At 37.5% G+C, this 23897-nt stretch overlaps 2 protein-coding genes across 12 annotated transcripts in view; one reads left to right on the plus strand and one right to left on the minus strand.

The window, feature by feature from the left end:
- Positions 1 to 9149, minus strand: part of PRPF40A (pre-mRNA processing factor 40 homolog A) — a 58783-nt gene extending 49634 nt beyond the window's left edge. For 4 of the 8 annotated variants that reach the window (XM_032286275.1, XM_032286274.1, XM_032286273.1 and 1 more), the window contains exons 1-2: positions 8625 to 9149; positions 7275 to 7406 (exon numbers count right to left, since the gene is read on the minus strand). In XM_032286275.1, coding sequence (XP_032142166.1) covers positions 7275 to 7406; positions 8625 to 8900 — 408 coding nt within the window. In that variant the 5' untranslated portion in view covers positions 8901 to 9149. Of the gene's footprint in view, positions 1 to 7274; positions 7407 to 8498 lie in introns of all 8 variants that reach the window. The other 4 variants (XM_032286270.1, XM_032286268.1, XM_032286271.1 and 1 more) reach the window with 2 other exon arrangements.
- A 33-nt stretch (positions 9150 to 9182) lies between these two features.
- ARL6IP6 (ADP ribosylation factor like GTPase 6 interacting protein 6) overlaps positions 9183 to 23897 on the plus strand; it is a 39800-nt gene continuing 25085 nt past the window's right edge. For 2 of the 4 annotated variants that reach the window (XR_004271239.1, XM_032286279.1), the window contains exons 1-2: positions 9559 to 10300; positions 11703 to 11756. Coding sequence is in view for 3 of the 4 variants with exons in the window: in XM_032286279.1 (XP_032142170.1) it covers positions 9904 to 10300; positions 11703 to 11756 (451 nt within the window). In the remaining variant the exon portion in view is untranslated. Of the gene's footprint in view, positions 10301 to 11702; positions 11757 to 23897 lie in introns of all 4 variants that reach the window. The other 2 variants (XM_032286276.1, XM_032286278.1) reach the window with 2 other exon arrangements.

Genomic DNA, 23897 nt, shown 5'->3' on the forward strand with positions numbered 1-23897 from the left:
TATATAAAAGTATTCAGAAAAAAATTAAATAAAAATGAAATCCAAAGCGTAAAACAAACCGAACTGAATTTCAACTCAAGATGGTCCTCACTAGTCCTTCAAGACACATGACTAACAGAATCACTCAGATTGGGAGAAGGTTCAGATTTCCACTCTGAGTTCACTGAGAAAGAAGCAAGAGTAGATTTCCTTTTAAATCCAGCAATGCAAAATATCACATCTTTAATAACTGGTAAATACAACTAACCTGTTTAAAATAACTGATACAGAATGTATGATTACTTGACCAGCCAGCGAAATAAAGTAAATACAGATTGAGTAGCCTTTAAGCGGAATGCCTGATACAGACTGTTTTGGATTTTTTCAGATTTGCAGATATTTGCCTTTTTACCTATTGGTTGAGCATCCCTAATTCAAAAATCCACAATGTTCCAATGAGCATTTCCTTTGAGTGTAATGTTGGCACTCAAAGTTTTAGATCTTGGAGCATTTCTGGTTTCCAGATTAGGGATACTCAACCAGTATAAAATATTCATAGCCACTAGATTTCCAAATGTACAGAAATACCGTACTGCCAAATCAGCAGTTAAAAGACAAAAACAGAGCTCAGAATGGCATTTCAAGAATGATCTCCTTGAGAGCAGGAAATAAATACATCATCTGTACACTAAGCACCATACCCAAAAGACTTAAATGTGTACTGACTAAAAGAAGAATAAAGATAACAGGGAAAAGAAAAGAATGAAAGACTAGTAGTTTCTACAGAGAACGTAATCTATTAATTCCTACTTACAAACCTTCACAACACAGACCTATTTCTCTAGGTTAAAAACAGGTTGGGCAGAGAGACTCATGCCTGCAATCCCAACACTTTAGAAGGCCCAGACAGGTGAATTATTCGAACCCTGGAGTTTTGAGACCAGCTGGCCAACACGACAAAACCCCAACTCTAGTAAAAATACAAAAATCAGCTGTTCGTGGTGGCGTGCACCTGTGATGCCAGCTACTTGGAGAACCCAGGAGGATGAGGTTGCAGTAGGTGGAGATTGCACCACTGCACTCCAGTCGGGGTGACAAGCAGGCTTTCTCCAAAACAAACAAACAAACAAACCAACCAAAAAATCCTGAGTACACTGCTATGGTTTATGCACATGTACCAAATGTTTTTTGTTTTTTGTTTTTAAAGACGGAGTTTTGCTATAGTTCTCAGGCTGGAGTGCAACTGTGTGATATCGGCTGACTGCAACCTCCACCTCCCAGTTCAAGGGATTCTCCTGCTTCAGCCTCCCAAGTAGCTGAGATTACAGCCATGTGTCACCATGCCTGGCTTACTTTCATATTTTTAGTAGAGATGGGGTTTCACCATGTTGGTCAGGCTGGTCTCGAACTCCTGACCTCACATGATCCACCCGCCTCAGCCTCCCAAAGTGATGGGATTACAGGCGTGAGCCACCATGCCCAGCCTCAAATCTTTACTATTAATACTGTTAGTCTTGTCAGCAATATTCCTAACAAGCCTAATTTAAAAATCAAAGGTTAATCTGTTGATTTGTTCCCTCTTTTGATCCACTATCTAATGAATACATTCATTATACTCTACAAGCTGTTTCATTTACGTATATGGTGTGTTAATACTAACTTATTTTGATGCTGCCTTTTCCTGCTGAAGAATAAACTAAAATAAAGGGCCCTAATTCAGCATTTCTCACAAAATGCTAATTCCATACAATGTGCTAGACAAAGCAAAACAAACAGATAAAGGAGTTACAGAAACTAGGAAGTGGAGATTGAGGGAGATGGTGAAATAAAACAGAAATACTGAGTAAAAATTGTAAAGAGCTTCTGCAAGACTTCTAAGCATCTTAGTAAATATTATGCCTTGTGAATTTCAACGGGGGAGGAGGAGATGCAGGTCATTCTTCCAAACTGATATGGTCTTCCTTAAATATTTCCACACTTAGTTTGTGACTAGATGAGTTCATATTTAAATGAACTACCACCTAAAAATAATGAAAATAAATTTCTGTAGTCTCGCTAGTAACATTTGTCTAAAAATCTAACCACATTCTGTCTAAAATTTACACACACTAGGTCTGAGTTATTTCTTAAAAGCACTCGCCTGAGTCATCCACATGCACCCAGAAGTTACCCAGATTCAAGAATTATGAGCAGATAGCCTAAAAAACAAAAATTCTGTCTCTTTTTTGTCACTGACTAATGCCCAATTCAATGGCTTGGATCCTGCAGCTACTCAAAAGTAAGGGTAATTTTGAAGGGACAGCAACAAGTAAATCTGTCAAATTAGTCATGTAAGTCTAAGATACCAATACACTGAATTTCTCTGCAAAGCTTACATTCTACTTTATCATGTTCCCCTAGAGTATGGAAAACATCTGTGGCAAAACTTTTTAAAGAGATGATCATCAATTAAGTCACATTCGCCTGTATTTTTAAATACAGTCATTCCTTGGTATCCTGATGGGACTCATTCCCGGATGACACCCTCCATACCAAAGTCTGAGGATGCTCAAATTCCTTTTATGACACGGCACAGTATTTGTGTGTAACCCACACATATTCGTGTATACTTTACCTCTAAATTACTTATAATACCTTATACAATGTAAATCCTATGTAAAGAGTTGTTATACTATATTTTTAAAAATTTGTATTTTTTGTTGTTGCTTTTTTTAAAGACTATTTTCCATCCATAGTTGCTTGAATCTCTGGATACAGAGGTTCGACTGTAAATGGAAGTATTTTAGTTTTATTCTCCAAACAAAAATTACTTCCTCTTATTTATCGTCCATTTTTGTCAAATGAAAACGAAAGAGTAAAGAGGCAGACACTAAAAACAAGAATTAGTAACAACGTAAAGTCACAAGTAACCAGTGGAAACAGTCACATGTAACACTGGCTGGCTTATGGGCTTATACTGCAGGAAAGAATACCTGTGTATTTGTTTCATTCATTCAACAAGTATTTTACTGAGCACCCACGATGTGCCAAGAACTGTGCTCAGCACCTATAGGCTTTTTAAAAAGTACAGGACAGAGCCCCTGCCCTCTAAGAGCTTACAATCTATTACTTGTTGGAAAATTAAAGCAAGTAAGAAACCATAAAACAAGTCAGTAAGTGCCAAAATAAGTAAAACAATAAGAGTTACGGGCAGATTACATATGTTCTTTAATAATCTGAAGGGGACGTACATGTTGACAAAAGTTATTTATGAGAAGCTTTTGGAGAAGCTTTTGTAGTAGTAGAACACAGGTAACAAAGCAAAGTTCATGGTGATAGTGAGCTGGGAACAGGAGGGTAAGAACAGTGGAAGTTTGAAGTTGTGAACTAATATAATCCAGATACTCTGAAAAGACCAGCCTAAGTTCAAATTAGGGAGTGTGAAGACATGCAGCCTTGAATCCTGCTTTGACATGAGATTATTCAAAGTTAAGCTGTGGAATTTAGATACTATGTTATTGGCACTGAAAATACTGGAGATTCTTGGGCAAGGAACACACTGAAGTCTAGAGCTTGGGTGGGGGGGGGCGCCATCCTTGAAGCAAGAAAACCAACTCAACTCAAAAACTGTTGAATAACCTAGGCATGGGAGAGTGATGACTTGGGCTCATGTGGAAGCAGGAATAAAAATAAAATAAGATCTGTTAGAGCCAGCCTTACTTAATATAGGAACAAGAAAATCAAATTCATTTGTAAAAAGTAATTATTTAGCAGTTTTCTGACCAAAGACCAAAAAAAAGGTACTGAATAAATGGAATTAGGGAGGCATTACTAAAGGAATTTTCTATTTATTTCCATATCAACCCATAAAATCCGATATCTACTCTTACCAAATGATCTGAAAGGAATCATAGGCTATTAGAGCTGAAAGGGACCTTAAGTCGCTTAGTCTACTCTTCTCATTGGAAGAGAAAAATGAAGACTCAAAATAGGGGGGAATAAAAGCCAGCTAGTAGGACTCTCTGAGGCAAAGGCATAATCATCTGTGATAAAGATGGCAGGATTTGCATGTCCTTTGTGTAGAAAAAACAAGAGTAAGACATGAAAACATTATTTACTATAAACACTGAGAAGAAAGAAGACAGCCTCACATATAATTTTATTTTGATAGAAATCTCTACAGAAGATCTTTATTTTTTTGAAATAAGATCTTACTTTGTCACCCAGGATGGAGTGCAGTGGTGTGATCCTGGCTCACTGCAGCCTCGAATTCCCAGGTTTAAGCAATCCTTCTGCCTCAGCTCCCTAAGTAGCAAGAATGACAGGCACATGCCACCATGCCCAGCTAATTTTTTTTTTTTTTTACATTTTTTGAGGGACAGGGTTTCACCATGTTGCTCAGGCTGGTCTCAAACTCCTAAAGCTCAAGTGATGCACCTGTCTTGGCCTCCCAAAGGGAAATTTTTGAGTACTGCTATCCAGCAGGTAAAATTCTTTATCTTTCTTTACTAACATGGTTTTTTAAACCAGTGATCCCTCAAAGCATCTTAAATCACACATTATTTAAAGCTTAAACAATTTGTAAGGTCTCTTTCAGCTATAAGATCCTATAACTCTAAAAGTATGACTTTCATATAATGTTACATAGAGTAAGAGACAAATTTAATCTATAATATAGAAAACTGAAATAAACCTAAAAGAATATTAAGCTCAATTTGATAATCATTAAACATTTATTACTACTAACAGTCAGCCTAAATGCATGAGATGGCATTCTAGGTCATCTCATGAATTAAAAAAAATTTGACCAGACCACTTCTTTAAGGTAAATAATTTGATGCATTTGAGAAATTATGAACCCTGCTTCCATACATCATTATGCTACACAGTCTGCGTATCATTTTACAAACAAGTTTTAAAATTTCATGTCATATTTGGTAACATTCCAAAGACCACAATCATTTGGCAAGTAAAACTGCCACCAATGTTAGTCTTTAGATGGTCCCAGCATGAGATGTTCATGCAAACCAGTCAATACATGAAGGTTTTCATAACCTTCAGTCCCAAAGTCTAAAGAACTTGTGAATCAACTTTTTAAAACTGCATGGCAGAACCCTCCCAACTGTCACTACTGTGAATGACACGGACATCCTGCTTCTTCTCAATTATCTTCTGACCACTTACTGCTCATCAGTACTTCTGAGAGTGGCAGAAGAAAAAATACAGGAAAAAAGTATCAATGGTGCTATTTGTTATCACCTTTAATTTTTAAAGCAATGTTTACAGAGTTTCAAATAAGATTTCTGATTTGAGAATTCAAATTATCCATGCTCTCCCAGTCTGTTACAAAGCTAAAATAAGAATTTGTTTTACCAAGATTTGGGCCCTATATTTGTTAGTGAGATATTAAGGGGAGAAAAGGGAATGATATTATTCTGACAAAAACAGTGGAGATTCTTTTGGGACTTTCAAAGCATAACTCTTACTAAAACATTCATTTATTATACAAGCAGGAGCCTTCAGAGGGAGAAGAATTCTAAACATCTAAATAATCAGATATACTTAAAGGCACATGGCATATATTAGCCTAGGAAAAAGCAGAAGAAAACCACACCAAAAAAAAAAAAAAAAAATTAGTTACTTGAATGGATGTGTACCAAGTAGCTAGTAAACTTACTACAAAGATGGTCACTGATACAGCTAAAGAGAAAGGGCCATAAAGCAAACTGTGACCAGCTTATGTCAATGAGATACATGAAAGTACTTTTAAAAAATAAAATCTGCATTTTTTCTTTCTTTTTTTTTTTTTTTTAACTGGAAATATGACTAGCTGGTATCTTGGTTTTGGTAGTGCAATAGCACCATTACAGCAAGGGTAAGCAGGTCAATCCCTTGCAAAACTTACCTTGATTGGCCCAATGGAAACAGAAGGCCCCAGAAAAGAGAGAAGCATCTGGCAGTAGCAAATTGTTTTATTTTATCTTTCTGTGGAAAGAAACTAATTTTAAATAAGAACCAGAGCATTTAAAGAATAAATATTTTTAAAGCTCATTATCTAGTTAGAGCAGCTCTACCAAGAAAACAAGAAGAGCTCCTTGCTGCTTAGAGATGGAAAGAAACAGAAGAGGAATCAAAGTTGTTTCTCCATCACCTAGAGAGTTTTAAAATTTGTGTTATTCTAGAGTAACAGAATAAAAGGCTCTTTTATTTAAAGAACTGCAGGCAGAATCTTTCGGGGCTGGTGCCTTAGAACAATTTTTTTTTTTTAAAAAAAAAAAAGGGGAAATTTTCAAATTAAAAAAAAAAAAAAAAGAAATCACTTGACATTAAGCCCTTCTACTCTTAAGGTTAAGTAAAAAGAGACAGACACATAGCAAGCTCCTTTTCCCACTGCAATTTCACCAATAACTTTAACCATGAAAGCTTAAACAATTATCAAACAATACTAATTAGCAAAAGATCACATGAAATTGGCTTCCAAAATATTTTGTTAGCCTAAATTTTTGATGATTTATGGAAATACTCAAAACGGAAATAACCCAGCTACCAAAAGATTATAGAACTTAACATGGAGCACAAAATTACTCCTGGTAACTGAACTTGTTACCTTTCTTGGATGCTTCTCTAGAAACTCAGTTCTACCAAAATCACTAAATCAGCATTAAAACCTATTGATCCAAATCACTCCTACAAAATGTCCATTTACAATTTATGCTAGAGATGGAAGGGACAGCTCAAAAGCAGGAGTGTACAAGCAATAAGCATTAAAAAAAAAAATAGTGTAAGTGGAAAATGAACTACCTATTTGGCACTGTCCTATGAACAATCAGAACTATAGAGCACAAACTCCCTACCCTTCCTCAGCCTCCTCCAGCACAGAAAGAGGAAGATATTTCAGGAATAAAATCCCCTCTAAGCCAAAGGCCTAAACAATTGCTATTTTCAAATTCTATTTATTTACATGGTCCACCAAAATCAGTTATGTTGCTCTATCAGATAATATTTACTCTTAGAACATTAACTTCAACTGGCATGCTTGAAACAATAATCATTAAAAAATAAAAGCCTGGATGCACACTGTTACTTTTAAATAATAAAGAAAAAAATTCTTTTCTTGAGGTCATCAGTACATTTCTCAGACTTTTTCATTACATTCAAATTTCCGTTAGTCATGATTCAACATTTGGCTTATTTGAAATTATTGGGGCAAAAACTAATTCTTAAATAACTATAAGTATTGACCTAGATTTTGAAATCTTGACAGAATATCTGAGGCAAAAACAAATAAGTGCAAAATAAAACAAAAACATTCTTACTTGTCCCATTGGTGGCCCTCCCATAGGGGGCATCATCTGCGGCATCATTCCGTGAGGTACAGGAGGCATATTTGCTCTCTGACTCATAGGGTGCATTCCCATTGGGGCATAATGCATGCCAGGGTGCCCCATCTGAAAAACAGTGAACATTTTTTAAATGAGCAAATAACACTAAGTGCTTCTCAAAAATCTCATTTCAACAAAGCAGTTATCTGCGACAATACTAAGCTTATGTGTAATCACATAATTGGATCAGTCTATACTTTAAACAAAATGCATTCTGCTAGTATTTAAAACGAGCTTGTAAATTCCATAACAAAACAGGAAAAGTTAAGATGATTACTGGACAGCTGCATCATAGGTTTTCTATTTTTTATTTTTTAAGCATTGACTTAATCAGCTACTAATTGGCTTACTAAGCTTCAAGGATATATATTAAATGCTAATTTTAAAACTGTTTTGGTGAACACAACAACTCTTCTATTTCATGCAGATATACAAGATAGCCAGCTATTGTTATTTTGTAACACTCTTGATTTTAAACTTTAAAATGCTCTGTCAAATTAACTCAGGTGAGAGATCCGGTCTTTTAAGACACAAACAGTATGGGTACCCAGGGTCAATTCATTCCTAACAAACTTACTTTCTAACACAACCTTTAAAACAGTTAAAATTCTTCTGCCAAAAATAAATTTCAAAGACTAAGATTCTGTCACTCACGGGCACTAAATGCAAATAACTAATTCATCCATTTTAACGCACTTTAAAAACACAACTACGTTCTTTACCGATGAACCCATTGTTCCATGTTTTAAATTAAAACCAGGTAATTATCTCCTGCCAATTGTCCCAAGAGTTCCCCCTGCAGACCACCACCACGACTAATGAAAACAAATTTTGGCAGTCGCTATTAAAGTCTTACAGAATCAAGTCCCTGCTCCCCCTCGCAGCCAAATCGGGCCTAAAGCTCCAAGACGCTCACCCCGCCCAAGAACCAGCACCTTCACTACGCATCTGTTTAGGCCAAGCCCACGGGGAACTTCTAGGGTCTCCCATCCTTCTCTTTGTGTAACCCCACCCTCCAATTCTCTCCCTCAGAACATATCCCACCATCTCGAGTTCTTCCTTCGTCCACTCTTATCTTCTCCTTTCGGAGAAAGCTTCCTGTTTCTCTCACTCCGTTTTTCATTGTGCCGCCTACCCCCTGCCCCACTGATCCCTTACCGAGGGCCGTCTCCTCAGGAAGCCGTCAGCAGAGACCCAAGAGCCGGAGCAGAGGCTGGAGCCGGACAATCTCCGCTCCCCGTCCCCAGGACCCTGCGAGGGAGGATGGCTCTCCATTTCACTCACCATGAGGCCTCCACGCTCAGCTCCCGTCCCTGGCCTCATCGTCGGGCTCAGACTGCTCCGCCGGCGGCCACTGCCGCTACACATACCAACAAGAAGCGATCTGAGTGGCTGGCGCCCGCTGGGGCTAAAGGTTAAAGGCTGCCCTGCGCTACGGGGCGGGATCAGCGGGGCCAACAGGCTGACAGGCTTCCCCGCTGTCCAATCAGAATGCGCCGCCGACACGCAGCTCTGCGGCGATTCGCCCCCAGCCTCAGCCTCACTCGACGTCGCCTGCATGGAGTGGGGAGGAGGACGGAGGAAGTTTCTGCGCCGAGTCCTCCGTCGGGAAAACTCTACCAACTTCCCCAGGGGAAGGGAAGACAGCCGTGTCCCAGCTTCCCGAGTTTAGACCGCCTCACCCCGTAGGGGGTGGGGCAGTGGGGGCCTGCCACCTTCACCCTCCCCGCCAGAGTTACGTACGCCCCACAAACCTGAGGCCGCCAGGAGTAGGGTGGAGGGGGCGGGAGTAAGCAGCCTCCAGCGTTAGCGGTGGCTGGGGCCGAATGCGCGCGCGCGGTGCTCGAGACTGAGGGGGCGGGCGGGGAAGGTGAGAGGTGGAGTTCCGAGGCGAGGGTTCGAGCTTAGTACGCACCAGGTGGAAAGCGCGCGCTGGGGCTGGGGGAAGGAGGCGTGTCGAGCAGCGTGAGGGAAGTTGTGGTACGGTTGGGGAGAACCACAGTAAAGGGAGATAGGGGTGAGTAATTAAGGCACCGCGAGAGCGCAGGACAGAGAGCTGCCCTTAATTGGGGAACCTGGAGAAGAGTGTGAGCGTAGCGGGGAAGAAAGGAGAGAGCAAATAGGTTCGGGAATGTGTGTCAGAGGGTGCGAGCAGGCGCTAGGACCCAGCGTTGGAAAGATGCGGCTTTGGGGAGGTCGGGGCGCGCGCTCACGTTGGTGACGCGGCTGTGGCGGAGGTCTCCGGCCCGGACGAAGGGCTGCAGGGAGTCGAGACTCGACTGCCCTTGGCTTCCGCTCACTTGTCCCTGTGCGCTTTCCTGCTCCCCCTTCCGGCTACAGCTCTGGGGTCAAGCTCTGGCCCAGGAGCATTCCGCCTGTACTCTGGCCCTACGGCTTCCTTTGCGCCACGCCGCCCACCCTTGCTCTCCGCAGTCCACCCCTGGACTCCAAGGCCTGGTGGTGGCGGCCAGGGCGACACCCGGCCGCGGATTGGCTGTTGCGGACACGGGGCGGGGCGGATGGGAGAGGCTCGTTCTCCGCGGGTTTCGCTGTCTTTCGCGCCATGTCGTTTGTGGAGAGCGGGTGGCGGTCGGCTTTGCGCCGCCGCGGTCCCGGCACCCCGGCCCCTTTGGCTCGGCCGAAGTATTCCTCCTTTACTCAGGGGGACAGTTGGGGTGAAGGCGAAGTCGACGAGGAGGGATGCGACCAAGTGGCCCGCGACTTGCGGGCGGAGTTCTCGGCTGGGGCGTGGTCAGAGCCCAGAAAAGGCTCGCAGCTCCCGCCGGCCGCGGACGGGTCTCCCGTTCTGCCCGATAAACGCAATGGTATCTTCCCGGCGGCTGCGGGCAGCAGAGCCCAGCCACGGCGGTGGCCGGTCCAGGTCCTTTCTATTCTCTGCTCGCTGCTCTTCGCCATCCTTCTCGCCTTCCTCCTCGCCATCGCCTACTTGATCGTTAAAGGTATTAAAGCCAAGGCCTTGAAAGTCTGTTCTAAGTTGAGCCAGGGTGTGGCTTTCGCCTGCACCCATCTCCTTTTCCCTCGCGTTGCCAAAGCCCGCAGGCTGGCAGCTGCTTTCACCCATCCTTATTTGCATCTTTCTTTGCTATCTAGCCCTTTGCCTTTTCTAATTGGAAAGTCCTAATCCATGATCAGGAGACCCTTTTAAAAGGATCTTTTGATTAAATGGGCACTCTTGAAGAAATATCTTCGAGTCCTTGAACATGGGAGATGGAATATTGGCAAAATTAAACAAAACGCGAAACACCCACCATTAAAAGGAGACTATGAAAAGTGCGTATAATTAAAATAGGCTATATGTTCAGTGGCCTTCATCGACAAATAAAGATGTGCTATCCACCAATTCCGCTGTACATAGAATCCTGAGGGACAAAGATTTCCATCGCATAGTCCAAGTTTCTACTTTTGTAGGTAAAATAATTAGCCCCTTAGCATTTAAGTTTGTATCCAGGTGTAGTGCACTCTTCCTCTAATTATTTTTCTGTCTGAAGTTGAAATTTTGGCCAGTTGAAAGTTTATTCCAAGGCATATGGATGTATAATTTAGTTGACCAGTGTATATTGCAGTGGAAAGAAGCAAAGTTAAGTTTAAATTTCCATTCTCACTAGTTTGTGACCTTTGCCAAGTTACTCAAAAAAAACCACAAGAACTTTGTTGTATGAAAAGCACTCAAAACATTGTCACTGAAGTGTTACCTTTGTACTTAATTAATTATTAAATCTATTTAACTCCAGTTTTTATTTGTCCTCATTGCTTCCCAGCTTTTAGTGGGCTGCAGATGGCATGGGTCTAAAACCTTTTACCTCTTCATAAAATGCTAAACTGTGAATGTTCATAAAACGTAAACTGTCAGTCTTAAATGATTGGCTGCCAAGGTTTCATTTCTTTATCATTCCTTTCCCCCACCCTTTTTTCTCTTTTTTCAATCCTGATAGTTTTGTCTCCTGGGTGGTTTATTTGTATTGCTCAGACATTGCCTTTGTGTCATAAAGTCACAAAACCATAAGTGTAATTCAGTTGCAGAAGACATTGAACTGTGCTTATTTTGAAGAATGGAGAAAGGAACTGAAGTCGACCTAGTATGCTTTTTAGCCTTCACAACACCCCTAGGGAATGAACAGTACTCCCATTTTATGTACAGTACATAGCTGTTGGCTCCTTTAGTGGTCAACACTGTTCACTTGTTTGGTGAAGGTCACATAGCTAGTAAATTGAATCAGACTTTGAGCCCAGTTCTTAACTGACATCAGAGCACTTTCCACAGTTCTACAGTGCCTTCACAGCCCTTGAGTTACTTTTCAAATTATATTACTTTCCTACCTAAGCCCCTCTTTGTATTTACAGAGTTGCATGCTGAGAATTTGAAAAATGAAGATGATGTAGACACTGGGCTATTAGGTATGGACTTAATTGTCGCTTCCTTTGGTTTTGAGCTCACTTTTGTGTTTCCAGATGTTTGAACTAAATTTGGGATAAAATACTTAATATATTTCTAGGTGCAGTCATTCAGTCCTATGTTTTTCATTTGCATATGTTTGTGATAAATGTATTAGATTTCCTTTATATATATGTGGAGTGTGTGTATACATATATACAAAAATACATTTGTTGTAATTTTTTAATGGGACCGGGTGCAGTGGCTCACATGTATAATCCCAACACTTTGGGAAGCTGAGACTATAGACTCACTTGAGCCCAGCAGTTCAAGACCAGTCTGGGCAACATAGCGTGACCTTGTCTCTACAAAAAATAAAACAAAATTAGCCAGGTGTGGTTTTACTTGTGCCTGTAATCCCTGCTTGGGAGGCTGATGTGGGAGGATCACTTAAGCTGGGAAGTTCAAGGCTGCAATGAACCATGATTGTTAAACTGCACTCCAGCCTGGGCCACAGAGTGAGACCCTGTCTCAAAAAAGCAGTAATATTTTTTTCCTTTTTTGTTTTTGTCTTAAGCAATAATAATTTTTTACGGGTACTGGTGTGTGTATGTACCACACACACTAGTAATACATTTTAAACACAACTGCATGTGACTCAGGTCCAGAGAATATTTAACGTTTCCTGATTACCTTCTGGAAGAGGTTTACCACAACTCTTCTCTGGAATTTAAAAGCAAAAGAACTTCCTCCCTATCTTAGCAAAGGTAAATAATGTCTTAAGTAGGCTTTAGGAGGAATTTAAGTTCAAATTTCTTTATGTGTAGCATTTTTTTTTTTTAAGCATTGATTATCCTTGCACAGGTTAATGACTAGGGGAGTCAGACCTCAGTTTCTGCAGTGTCTGTTGAATGCTATGTAGTTCACGGGTTTCCGGTGAAAAAAATTATTCTACATTTCTCTCCACCAAAATGATTTTGAAGAGTTAAAAACTTTACTTGTCCAGCATGTTTTACTTCTTTTTGCTATAATTTATTTGATTTGATCACTCTAAATGGGGGAGATCAAACTTAATCACTCTATATTTGATCAAATGAATCAAACAAGTCATTTGATGTGATCACTTTAAATCATTTGACTTGATCAATGTAGATAGGTGGTTGAGATACTGTCATACATGTCCTTCCGTCTCCCAATCTTTGCTAAACTCTGTAACCTACCACTTTATGGCTCTTTACCCATATGGTGATATGGGCAGAAGGTGAAATATGAACCCTTTATCTTCACAAAGAAGTTGGTTTCCTAGATATTGCATGGAAACTTGTCTGTTCTTGTCACCTTCTTGCATGAGAAAACATGATTTTTAGTTACTCATTTTATCAGTGTACATTTTACATTGCTTGATCTCTAGAAATAAGCCAGGAGTGTTAGGCTTTTCATAGCTTTTATTGATCTGTCATCTCTTGATATAGTGGAAACAGAATCTTTCAAACTAGTCATGAATTCTAACCTTTTGCTGTTTAAAAGTTGTCATGGTTTCTCATTTAGGAATAGAATGAGTGGCAATTGTTATCTAAAGGAATGGCTTGCTCAATATCGAAAGGAATGTGTTAGATCTTTTGACATGGTCCTGCTTCCTTTTCCACTTAGGGTTAAGTAGTCCCATATTGCTTTTAGGTATGCATGATACTTAATATTTTTACAGCATATAGGAAAATTATTAAGATTTTGCTAATGGCATGAATTTACTATTAGGAGTCAGAAATAAGCAGAAAGTGTTGCATCTTAATGGTGGGGAAAGGAAAAAACCCAACAACTAGGCCAAAACAAAGCTCATTGTTTTGAGCCAATACTCCAGTGTTCAGATGGAGAATAAAAATAGTAAGTATCATTTAATGGGCTAATACAATCAGTTTCCTGGAGGTTAATTTTAAAGAAAGAATAGTTACAGCAAATATATGTATTGTAACATGTGGATAGAGAGTAGTCTTCTCTACCAGAAGAGGATTCTTAAAAATCTGTTTCAGTGAAACAGCACCAAGGTGATTAAGTTCTTATTAGATTGAGGTGATTGGTGCTCTGGTCCACACCTGTAATCTCAGCACTTTGGGAGGCTCAGGTGGGTGGATCACTTGAGATTAGGAGTTCGAGTCCATCCTGGACAACATGGTGAAACCCCGTCTCTACTAAACATACAAAAAAAAAAAAAATTAGCCGGGCATGGTGGCACAGGCCTGTAATCCCAGCTTTTCTGGCGGTAGAAGCAGGAGAATCACTTCAACTGGGGAAGCAGAGGTTATAGTGAGCCAAGATTGCACCACTGCATTTCAGCCTGGGTGACAGAATAAGACTCTGTCTCAAAGCAAAACAGAAGAAAAGATGGAAGTGATTGTGGTAACACTTTTTTCTTCTAAGCTGCAATTCTCTACTGTTTTCAAGAAAAATACAAGTTAGCCTATTTACAGAATGTTTTGAATTGACTGCTCTCCTCTGGTGAAAACTCCTCTTGAGATAATTGATAGCTGAAAAGGTAGGATGGTTCTCTCAAACTTGACTTCCATCTAAATCAACACTGAGTTGATTAATTTAGATATCAAGAAAAATTGCCTCATTCATTAGTTTACCCCTAGGAAATGCCTATGAAGTTATATCGTTTTTACAGGTGATAAAAAAGTTTTCACCTGAAGAAAGAATTTGAAATATTTAATTAAAAAATGTTGAAGTAATCCATTATGTTTGAGAAAAGTATCAGGCAGCTTTTGGTCAGATGATAATGATTTTATTATATTTCGCTATTTTGCACTGTTTATTGGGAACCTCATAGCCAGCTGTAATAATGTTTGATTGTTTTGTATATTACCCTTAATTTTTTGGCATACTTATTACTGCCCATACATGCTATTATCTTGATATTTCCATGACTCATATTTAAAATTTACCGCAAATTGCCTCAATTCTTTGTTTGAAAGTAAGTTGATTTTTATAAAAAATAAATGTGAACACAGTGACTGCTCTACCATGAAAGAGTAGTTCTCTCTTTCTAGATAGACTGATAAAAATTTTGTATACTGCAGAATTTTTATTGCAATTTAATCCTAGTCCAAGTTTGGCATAGCACTCAGTAAGAACAGATTATAGCAACAATTCTCATTCTGGTATGGGTAACAATCACTTGGGGAATTGCTTTCTAAAAAGTACCTGTAGATTTTGTTTCAGCCATCCTGATTTCATGGTACAGAACATTAGAGTGTTAAAAAATGTCCAAGAGAAAGGATGTATTGGAGGTGGCCCATCCTCTTAAAAAGATACAGGTTGAGTAAAATTCAGTTTTATTCTTACCGTGACAATTGATTGAAACTCTGAACTTGAACTTTTTAGCCAGTGTGTGGACTTTATAATTTGAACCTATCATCTGTTAAGGAAATGTTGCAGTGCTATCTGGAGCTGGGTGGGGTAGCTCTAATATTTAAAAAGTCACCAATATCCTGTTCTGTAGCACAATTTTTGTAAAATTGTGTTATCTGTTTGTATTATTGAAAGAATGATTACTAAGGAAAGAGAGAGAGAGAAAGAAACAAAAGCCTAAAAGGACTGGAAGAATATAATCAAAATGTTAGTTTATCTGAGTTTCCGAATTGATTGGTTGTTTCTATTTTTATTTTCTGCACTGTATAAGTGTAACTTGCAATAAGAAAAAATTTGTTTAAGGGAAAGCACAAATTTAAGTTTAGAGAATAGTATCGTTCAATAATTAACAGTAACATCCTCTATTGCACTTTTATAATATGCCAAAAACCATTAATTTTTTATGTGTTACTTCCTCAGGGTAGTATTCTCAACTACCCTGTGCCTATCAATGTTATTTTCTTCTAAACAAAAACTCAAGAAAGTCTGTATTACAATTTTTATATGGTAGACAGTCTAGGTAGTATAGCAAGGCAGAAAAAGAATGGGTTATTGGCAAGAATTAGCCATGTGCAGCTAAATTATTAGTCATGAAATCATTACAGGACTCCTTAACATATAGAAGCAGTAATAAGCACCAGACATTAGGACCCCTAAATCTCAAGAAATTGGTTTAACTTTGTGTGGTACCCCCTGGTCCAACTTTGGTGGTTGGGAGGGACCTTTCTTAGGCTAATGAAGTCAAAAGTTAGCTGGCATCAGAATCACCTGAAAGATAAATTTTGCTGCTCTTCACATGGTGCAGGATATCTGATTCAGTAATGTGAGTTGCAGCCCAAGAATTTGCATTTCTGAGAAGTTTCTAGTTGATGCTGATGCGGTTAGTTAGGGGGCTATATATACTTTGAGAACTCCTAGCCTAGTAGTTCCCAAACCTGACATTAAAAAAAAAAAAAAAAAGACCCTGGAGATTTTCTTTTTTTGCTTTTACAGAATCTCAGACCTTATAACTACTGAATCAAAGTCACATAATTGACTGTATGTATTGGTGTACACTGTACAATCAGTTCCTTGGACCATTTTTCATTTCTGAATTATTTTGAGCAGTTCTGTTTGTAAGGATTGAAATTTCATGACTTATTCTTCAAAAGAATAAAGAAAACTGAGCTGTATTTCTCATAAAGTTTATTTGATCTTCAAATTACCATGTTGGTTTTTTGGACACTTTTGTAAATTTAAAATACATTTTGGGATTTTAGTGTTCATATATTGTTCTATCTTAATACGTTTTCCCATTTCATTATTTTAGGAATTATTGCAATATTACTCATCAATTCTTAACTATGCTGAAAAGAATAAAATAATTATGATGGAATTAGGATTCCAGTAAGACTTTCCTAAGTCTTACGGTAGCACAGCCTGTATCTTAATTCTTACTGTAGCACCACCTTGCCTATTGCTGTATCTGTTATCTATGACTACTTTAACTGTGCAACAGCATAGTGGTCTAGTTATGACAAAGACCTATGTCTTGAAGAGCCGAAAATATTTGCTTTTTGGCTCTTTTCAGAAGATAGTACCCTCATCCAGTCAGTCATTCAGTGGAAAGGACTTCAGGCAAGAACAATACAAACTATCCCTTTTTTCTAATAGGATAGATCCTGATATTTTATTCATCTTTTATGAGGTCTGCATTTTAATTTATTTGATACTGTACATAAGTGGGCAGATGATAAAGAGATGTGTACACAGTGATTGCAGAAGAAATGCAAAAGAAAATCATTGGATTTACCATTTGAATTGTTTATAATCTGAAAATGAAAATGTTTTATAAGTTATGGAGCAAAGAAGATTGTTGTCTTCATCAAAATAAGCCATGAAAAAAAATTCATTCAAATATTGTGTTTTGATGATGCAAGTGCAAAAAGAAGAAAGCAATGATGACAAGCTGTAGCCAGTTTGATGTATCTGAAATCTGGAAGTGGTGTTTACAAGATAGATATGTTGTAGATTCATGTATGAAGTTAGTAAGCAATTATTTGCACTCAGGTCATGCCCATTTTTATGTATATAACCAAGGAAACTGAGAATTGAAATTTGGATTTGCTGTATTTACTTCTTACGAAAATTTTTAACAAAGTTTTTTTTTTCCACTGTCTTTTTGCTTACTAAATTATTCTCCAAATGTTGCGAAAATAAAGGAAATAAAAAAGGCTTGTTGGACTTAGTTGATAAATTGTGATGACTGTTTTCCGTTATACAGAAGATTACAAGTTTCAGAGGAGAATATACATTTAAGAGGATTGCTCATGAGTTAATTGTTTAAAGCTGGATGATGAGTGTATGAGTTTTATCATATACTTCTCTCAACTTTTTTCTCTGTTTGAAATGATCTGTAATAAAAGTCTTTTTTTTTTTTTTTTTTTTAACTTGCCCATGTGAATCTAGTGATTTACCAGGGTTGGGAACTATAGGTATTATTTATTTTTCATATTTCAGTGGCTTCATCTGTCAGCGTGTCACCTTCCTCACCTGTTTCAACAGGAAGAGTAGAAATGCTACACGCTGGGTTGCAGGTGGTCAGGCGATTGGGTGAAGGCCTTAACCAGTGTAACTACTATAGCTACTATGCACTCTATGCATCCACTATGCTCATGTTGCATTTGCAGGAGAGAAGAGACCACTTTCCTCTGCTCCTGCATTTGTGCCTTGACATGTAGAGAGACATTTTGCTCTAGGGATTTAAAGACTTGAGCTATCTATAGAATGTGATTTGGATAGGATACCAAATTATTTAAAATAATGGTCATCCTCTCAAGTTAGAAAACTATATAGAATCTAATAAAGTTGAAAACATTTGCTTACATAAACATAAAAATTGTTGGTTAGTTTCATGGATATGATACATGTAAGTTTTTTTAGTAGCCAGCTGGTAATACTTTTTACACCTTTTAAAGTTAACCTAAGTATAGCCATATACCAAACATTTTGGTCAACAGTGGTCTGCAATATAAGCCTATATGGTGGTGGTTCCATAGGATTACAGTGGAGCCAAAAAGTTTCTATTTAGTAGCATTTGGTAGTACAACATATTACTAACATGTTTGTGTTGATACTGGTATAAACCAACCTATTACCAATCTGGTTTTATATAACCTGCCAGTCTTAAAACACACACACGCAATTATGTGCAGTATACAATACTTGATAGTAAACAATTGTTTTTTACTAGTTTATTACTACTTAATGCATTTACTGTGCTTATTGTTTTAGATTGTATTCCTTCTGCATAAAAAAAGTTAACTGTAAAACAGGCTCAAGCGGGTCCTTTAGGAGGTATCCCAGAAGAAGGCATTGTTATCATAGGAGATGACAGTTCCATGCATGTTATGTTATTGCCCTTGAAAACCTTTCAGTGGAAAAAGTGAAAAACAGTGACATTGATATCTTGACCCTGTGTAGGCCTAGACTGATGTGTATGTGTCTTAGATTTTAAAATTAAAAAAAAAAAAAATTACAAGTAGAAGCTTAAAGAGTAATGGTATAAAGAAAAATATTTTTGTACAGCTGTACAGTGCGCTTGTGTTTTAAACTGTTAGAAAAGAGTAAAAAAAATTTTTGTTTATAAAGTTAAAAAGTTACAGTAAGCTAAAGTTAATTTACTAATGAAGAGAGAAAAATTTTTAAATGAACTTACTGTATCCTAAGTATACAGTGTTTATGAAGTCTATAGTAGTGGACAGTGGTGTCCTTGGCCTTCACCTTCACTCATCAGTCATTTATTCACTGATTGACCCAGAGCAACTTCCTGTTTTGTAAGCTCCATTTGTTGTAAGTACCCTATACAGGTGTACCATATTTTATCTTTTACTATATTTCTACTGTACCTTTTCTATATTTAGGTATGTTTAGATACACAAGTACTTACTATTGTGTTACAATTGCCTGCAATAGTTGATATGGTAACATGCCGCACAGGTTTGTAGCATTGGAATAATAGACTATTGTATAGTTTATAAGTGTGTAGTAGTCTGTACATGTAGGTTTGTGTAATTACACTCTATGATGTACGAACAACAACGAAATCACCTAATGATGCATTTCTCAAAACATACCCCTGTCATGCAATGCATGACTGTATTGTATTTCCATTTTTAGTGTCATAAAATGCATTAGTTGCATAAGTAATTTAATCTCACCAGGAAAAATTCCAACAATTAAAGCAAAGACTTCAGTCATCTACCTGTATGTCTTTTTACATCTTTTTCTGTTCAATTACATATGTATAGTCATTTAAAATACATGGTTTTTTTCACCGTTACAGAAAAAATATAATTGGAATCATGTATATTTTGCAGCTTTATTAAAATGTGTTAGTACATTGTGTATCAGTATACATAGCTCTACCTCATTTTTTCATGACTACATTGTATTTCATAATATAAGTATACCAGTTTATTTAAACATTTCGTATTTCAGAAGCTCTCTCTTAGGACTTGGAAATTACTAGTGTATAGTCACATTTAATCCCATTGTTTACTTTACATAAAGTTTTATGAAGTATGTGCAATTGATTACCTAACATTTATTTAATAAGAAACCTTTCCCCAATTTGGGAACTATGGGAGTTTTGTTTTTCTTCTGGTGTATTCTGATTATATGTAATACGTGCAAGTTGGTGCCTCTGCGTCTGACTTCATAAAACTTCTTGAAATTTGCCTCATCCCTGTAAGCTTAAACTGTTGAACAAAATGAAAATATTTAAAGCATATAACAGCCTCTTTTGCTGGAAGGTTTTATAGAAATAAAGTTGCCAGGATATTTTTAGAAAAGTATTCCCTGAAACCAGAATAGCTTATTTTGAAAAATAAGCCAAAACAAATATACTCTTAGGTAAGTGAGTATAAAATTGTAGCAGAGGGGTTGGGATAGGAAATTTCTACCCATTCCCGTTTTTGCTTTGGGTGAAAACATTGAGTTTAAGAGGTTTTAATTGATGGAAAAGACTAATATACATAATTTCATTGGCCAGGTGCAATGGCATGTGCCTGTAATCCCAGCACTTTGGGAGGCCGAGGCAGGTGGATCACTAGGTTAAGAGATCGAGACTATCCTGGCCAACATGGTGAAACCTTATCTCTACTAAAAATGCAAAAATTAGCTGGGCAAGGTGGCAGGCACCTGTAGTCCCACCTACTCCAGAGGCTGAGGTGTGAGAATCGATTAAACCTGGGAGGTGGAGGTTGCAGTGAGCCGAGATTGCGCCACTGCACTCCAGCATCGTGACAGATGAGACTCAGTCTCAAAAAAAAAAAAAAAAAGCAAAGATTAATATATCATTTCATCAACTGATGAATATTGAGCTGTAGAGAAGAAAGAGGGATATGTGTATTTCTTTAAAAGCCTGCATTCTTGGGCAGCAGTTCTTGTTCTGGAAATTTGTAACATCTCTCTCCCTGTACAGCTGTACACTTATATACAAGAATGTTCCTTGTAGCCTTGTTTGTAATAGTAAAAAACTAAAATAAAAATATAATACAGAAATGTGGCTATTGGTACTGATACAGAAGGTCTCCAACAGAATATGTGAAAAAGAGCAAAGTGCAAAACCAATTTTCTGGTGAGAATCCCCCTTGTGGAAAATAAGCTGAGAAAGTATAGATACGTTTTATATTTAGCTCCATATATGTACCTAAATTACCTATATATGTATATAATTTTTGGAAAGATGCACAACAGACTCTTAGCTGATCACTTTTAGAAGTGAAATTGGCAAATTGAGGAAGGAAGAGTTTCATTTAATATGCTTTCATTTTTATGTCCTTTTTAAAGTTGTGAATTCTTTCTAAAATGGGCTTATAAAACATCAAAATTTTAGCATGAGGATTCTGCAGATAACTGACTTGTAACAAATTTAGTTGTTGGAAGTTATCAATTTCTGTGGCTTTTCTGCTTATTTGTAAACGAATTGAGTAATTTCCCAAATCATAAGCACTTGTAGACCACAATATTGCAATGTACTTTTTTTAGCCCTATCATTGCGACCTGACTTATTGATGATGCAACTTTTAATTAGTTTAAAATGAACATAAAATAATTAAAATGCTCAGTGTGAGGTAAATACTTAGATTGTGGAATAATTTTGGAAAAACCCAAGAATATTCTTGTATTAAATTTGATAGGTACCCTATTAAAATATCCAAGTGAAAAACTTAATAGGCTTTAGAAGGCCTCACATTTGGTTATTTTATGTTACTTTGTGTCTTTCCTCACTTACCTAGAAGTTTCATCTGGTCCCCAAACACTATTTTTCTTAACTGCCATCTTTGTTCTGGAGAAGTATGTTAAAGTTTGAGTAAACTTGTCAATTATCTCCTCTCTTTAGACCTGTCAATTATTTTCTTCCCTCTTTAGACAGTCATCTAAATAATAGCAAATAAGTTATTTGACAATATAGCAATCCATAAGTTGTAGTTGTACACTAAATCTTATAATTTCTTTTTTGACCCTCTAGCGTGATGGGTTGGTAGGAAGATTATTCTAAGGTTCTGTTCACCGAATTCCAGATTGGGTTGGGGAGCTAGAAGTGAATACTGTGCCAGGATATTGGAGTGAAGGTGCAGACTAAACCTCAAACACATTTGCTCAAGTGAGGATTGAAACAACTTTTATTGTGGTCAGGATAGTCTTGCGGATGTAGCAACTTCCAGTCACATGACCATCTGCTGTTTTTATGCCTAGCTTAGGGCAGAAGCATCTGCAGGCTTGGCTCTGTACTTATCTACCGAGATACTGTACACAGCTACACTCCCTGTGTGGATTTGTGTGGGCTTTTCTAGATGCTTTGTCATTAAGCCCCAGTAGCACTACTCCCTTTCCCCATTCACACACAGTGCAAACATGCATACGACATACTTTATTTAAACCAGGGAAATCTTTCTCACTTGTGGATAAACCCTTTACTCTCTTTTTCCCTGTTCCACACAAATATTTTATCTGTACTCCAATCAACTTATTGTCTTTTGCTGTGCATTCAAGACATTTTTTGTATCCGCACTCCTACCCCTGATTATATCTGTATGTGTTTCCGTAAATATTTTGCAATATAAAAGTAGAAAAGCTGTTTCTCCTTTCTGCTTTGCCACATCCCTCTTCTGGAGAAAGGAACACAAGAGCCCATTAGCTCTTTGACGTGGGGGATGGGAGAAGGGAACAATCAGGAGAAATAATTTAATCTTTCAAAAATTACCATACTTTTTGTGAATAATTCCTCTGAGTCTGTACTTCAACTGTTTTTTTTCAGTCTGTTACTGAGCTTCACAAGATTTACAGACAGTCCAATGCATATACATTTTACCTGCTCCTTGCTAAAGACTCGTGGATAATTTTGTGTAGTCAGGAAATTTGGTAATTCCTAAGTCATCTGCTAGTGTTCTCAATGATTCCTTCCTATATTCTTGAGGCTTGGAACACACACACTTCAGAAACCTGTCTTAAAGATGCAGTTTGAAAATGAGTCCACAAAGATTCTGATATGACTCCCCTGTTCAAAAAGGACTGCCTGACTGAAAAAAAATTTTTTTATAAGCTTACTTAGTTCTATTTTGAATAGGTAGAATAGTCATATGGGCCAAAATTCAAAAAGTATAAATGAGTATAGACTGAAAAGGCTTACTCTTTCCTCCCAACCACTCTTTCCTCCTTCCCCAGAGAACCAATGTTAAATTCTTACATCCTTCCAGAAATATTTTTAAATATCTAACTACAATATATATTTCTTCATATATACAGCATATGTATGTGTACAATACATATTTTCTTCTTTTTTATACAAATGCATAGAGATGTTTTGAGCCTTCAGTTTGGATTCACCAGTATATTTTCAGGATCTTTACATATCAGTACATAAAGAGCTTCCTCATTCATTTTTAAAGCTGCATAGTATTCCATTATATGGATGTACTTAATTAATCAATCCTTTACCTTCATTACTGATTATTTAGATTGTTTCCAATTTATATAATTACAAACAAAGCTACAAAGAACAACCTTGTATATACATCATTTTATGCAGGTATGTATTTTTTAGTACAGTATACAGAGGCATGCTCTCCTAAAGATGGACAAAATTACTTGAGTAAAGAACATATACATGCATTGTTTTAACAGATACTGCCAAACTGCTCTCCGTAGAAATTGTAACAATTTACTCCCCAAAACAACCATGCATGAAGATTTTCTGTTCACAGCCTCAGCATCAGAGAATGTTATCCAACTTTTTGATTTTTGTCGGTTGATGATGAAAAAAATGATAATCTATCTTTATTATTAATGGTATTGAATTGAGCGTCTTTTCATGTTCCAACATTTATAGTTTTTATTCTGCAGTTGTATTTAACTATTTATATATTGGGTTTTGGATTGCTGGCCTTTTTTTGTTGTTTTCTAGGAATTAATCTATATTGTAGGAGATTTTCCCTTCTTGCTCTAAGTTGCAAATGTATATTATTTAAAATTTTTATGTTGTTCAGTTTGACATTTGATTTTGCTATTCATATATGGTAGTATGTGTGTCTACCTATATACGATTGTCTCTCAGTATCTGAGGGATTGGTTCCAGGAACCCCGCTGGATACCAAAATCTGTGGATGCTCAAGTCCTTTATATGAGATTGTATAGTATTTGTATATGACCTATCCACATCTTCCCATTGACTCTTTGTAATACCTAATATAATGTAACTGTTATGTGAATAGTTG

The sequence above is a fragment of the Sapajus apella genome, unplaced genomic scaffold (assembly GCF_009761245.1).
Source record: "Sapajus apella isolate SASKATOON/1434 unplaced genomic scaffold, GSC_monkey_1.0 scaffold18, whole genome shotgun sequence".
NCBI lineage: Eukaryota > Metazoa > Chordata > Mammalia > Primates > Cebidae > Sapajus > Sapajus apella.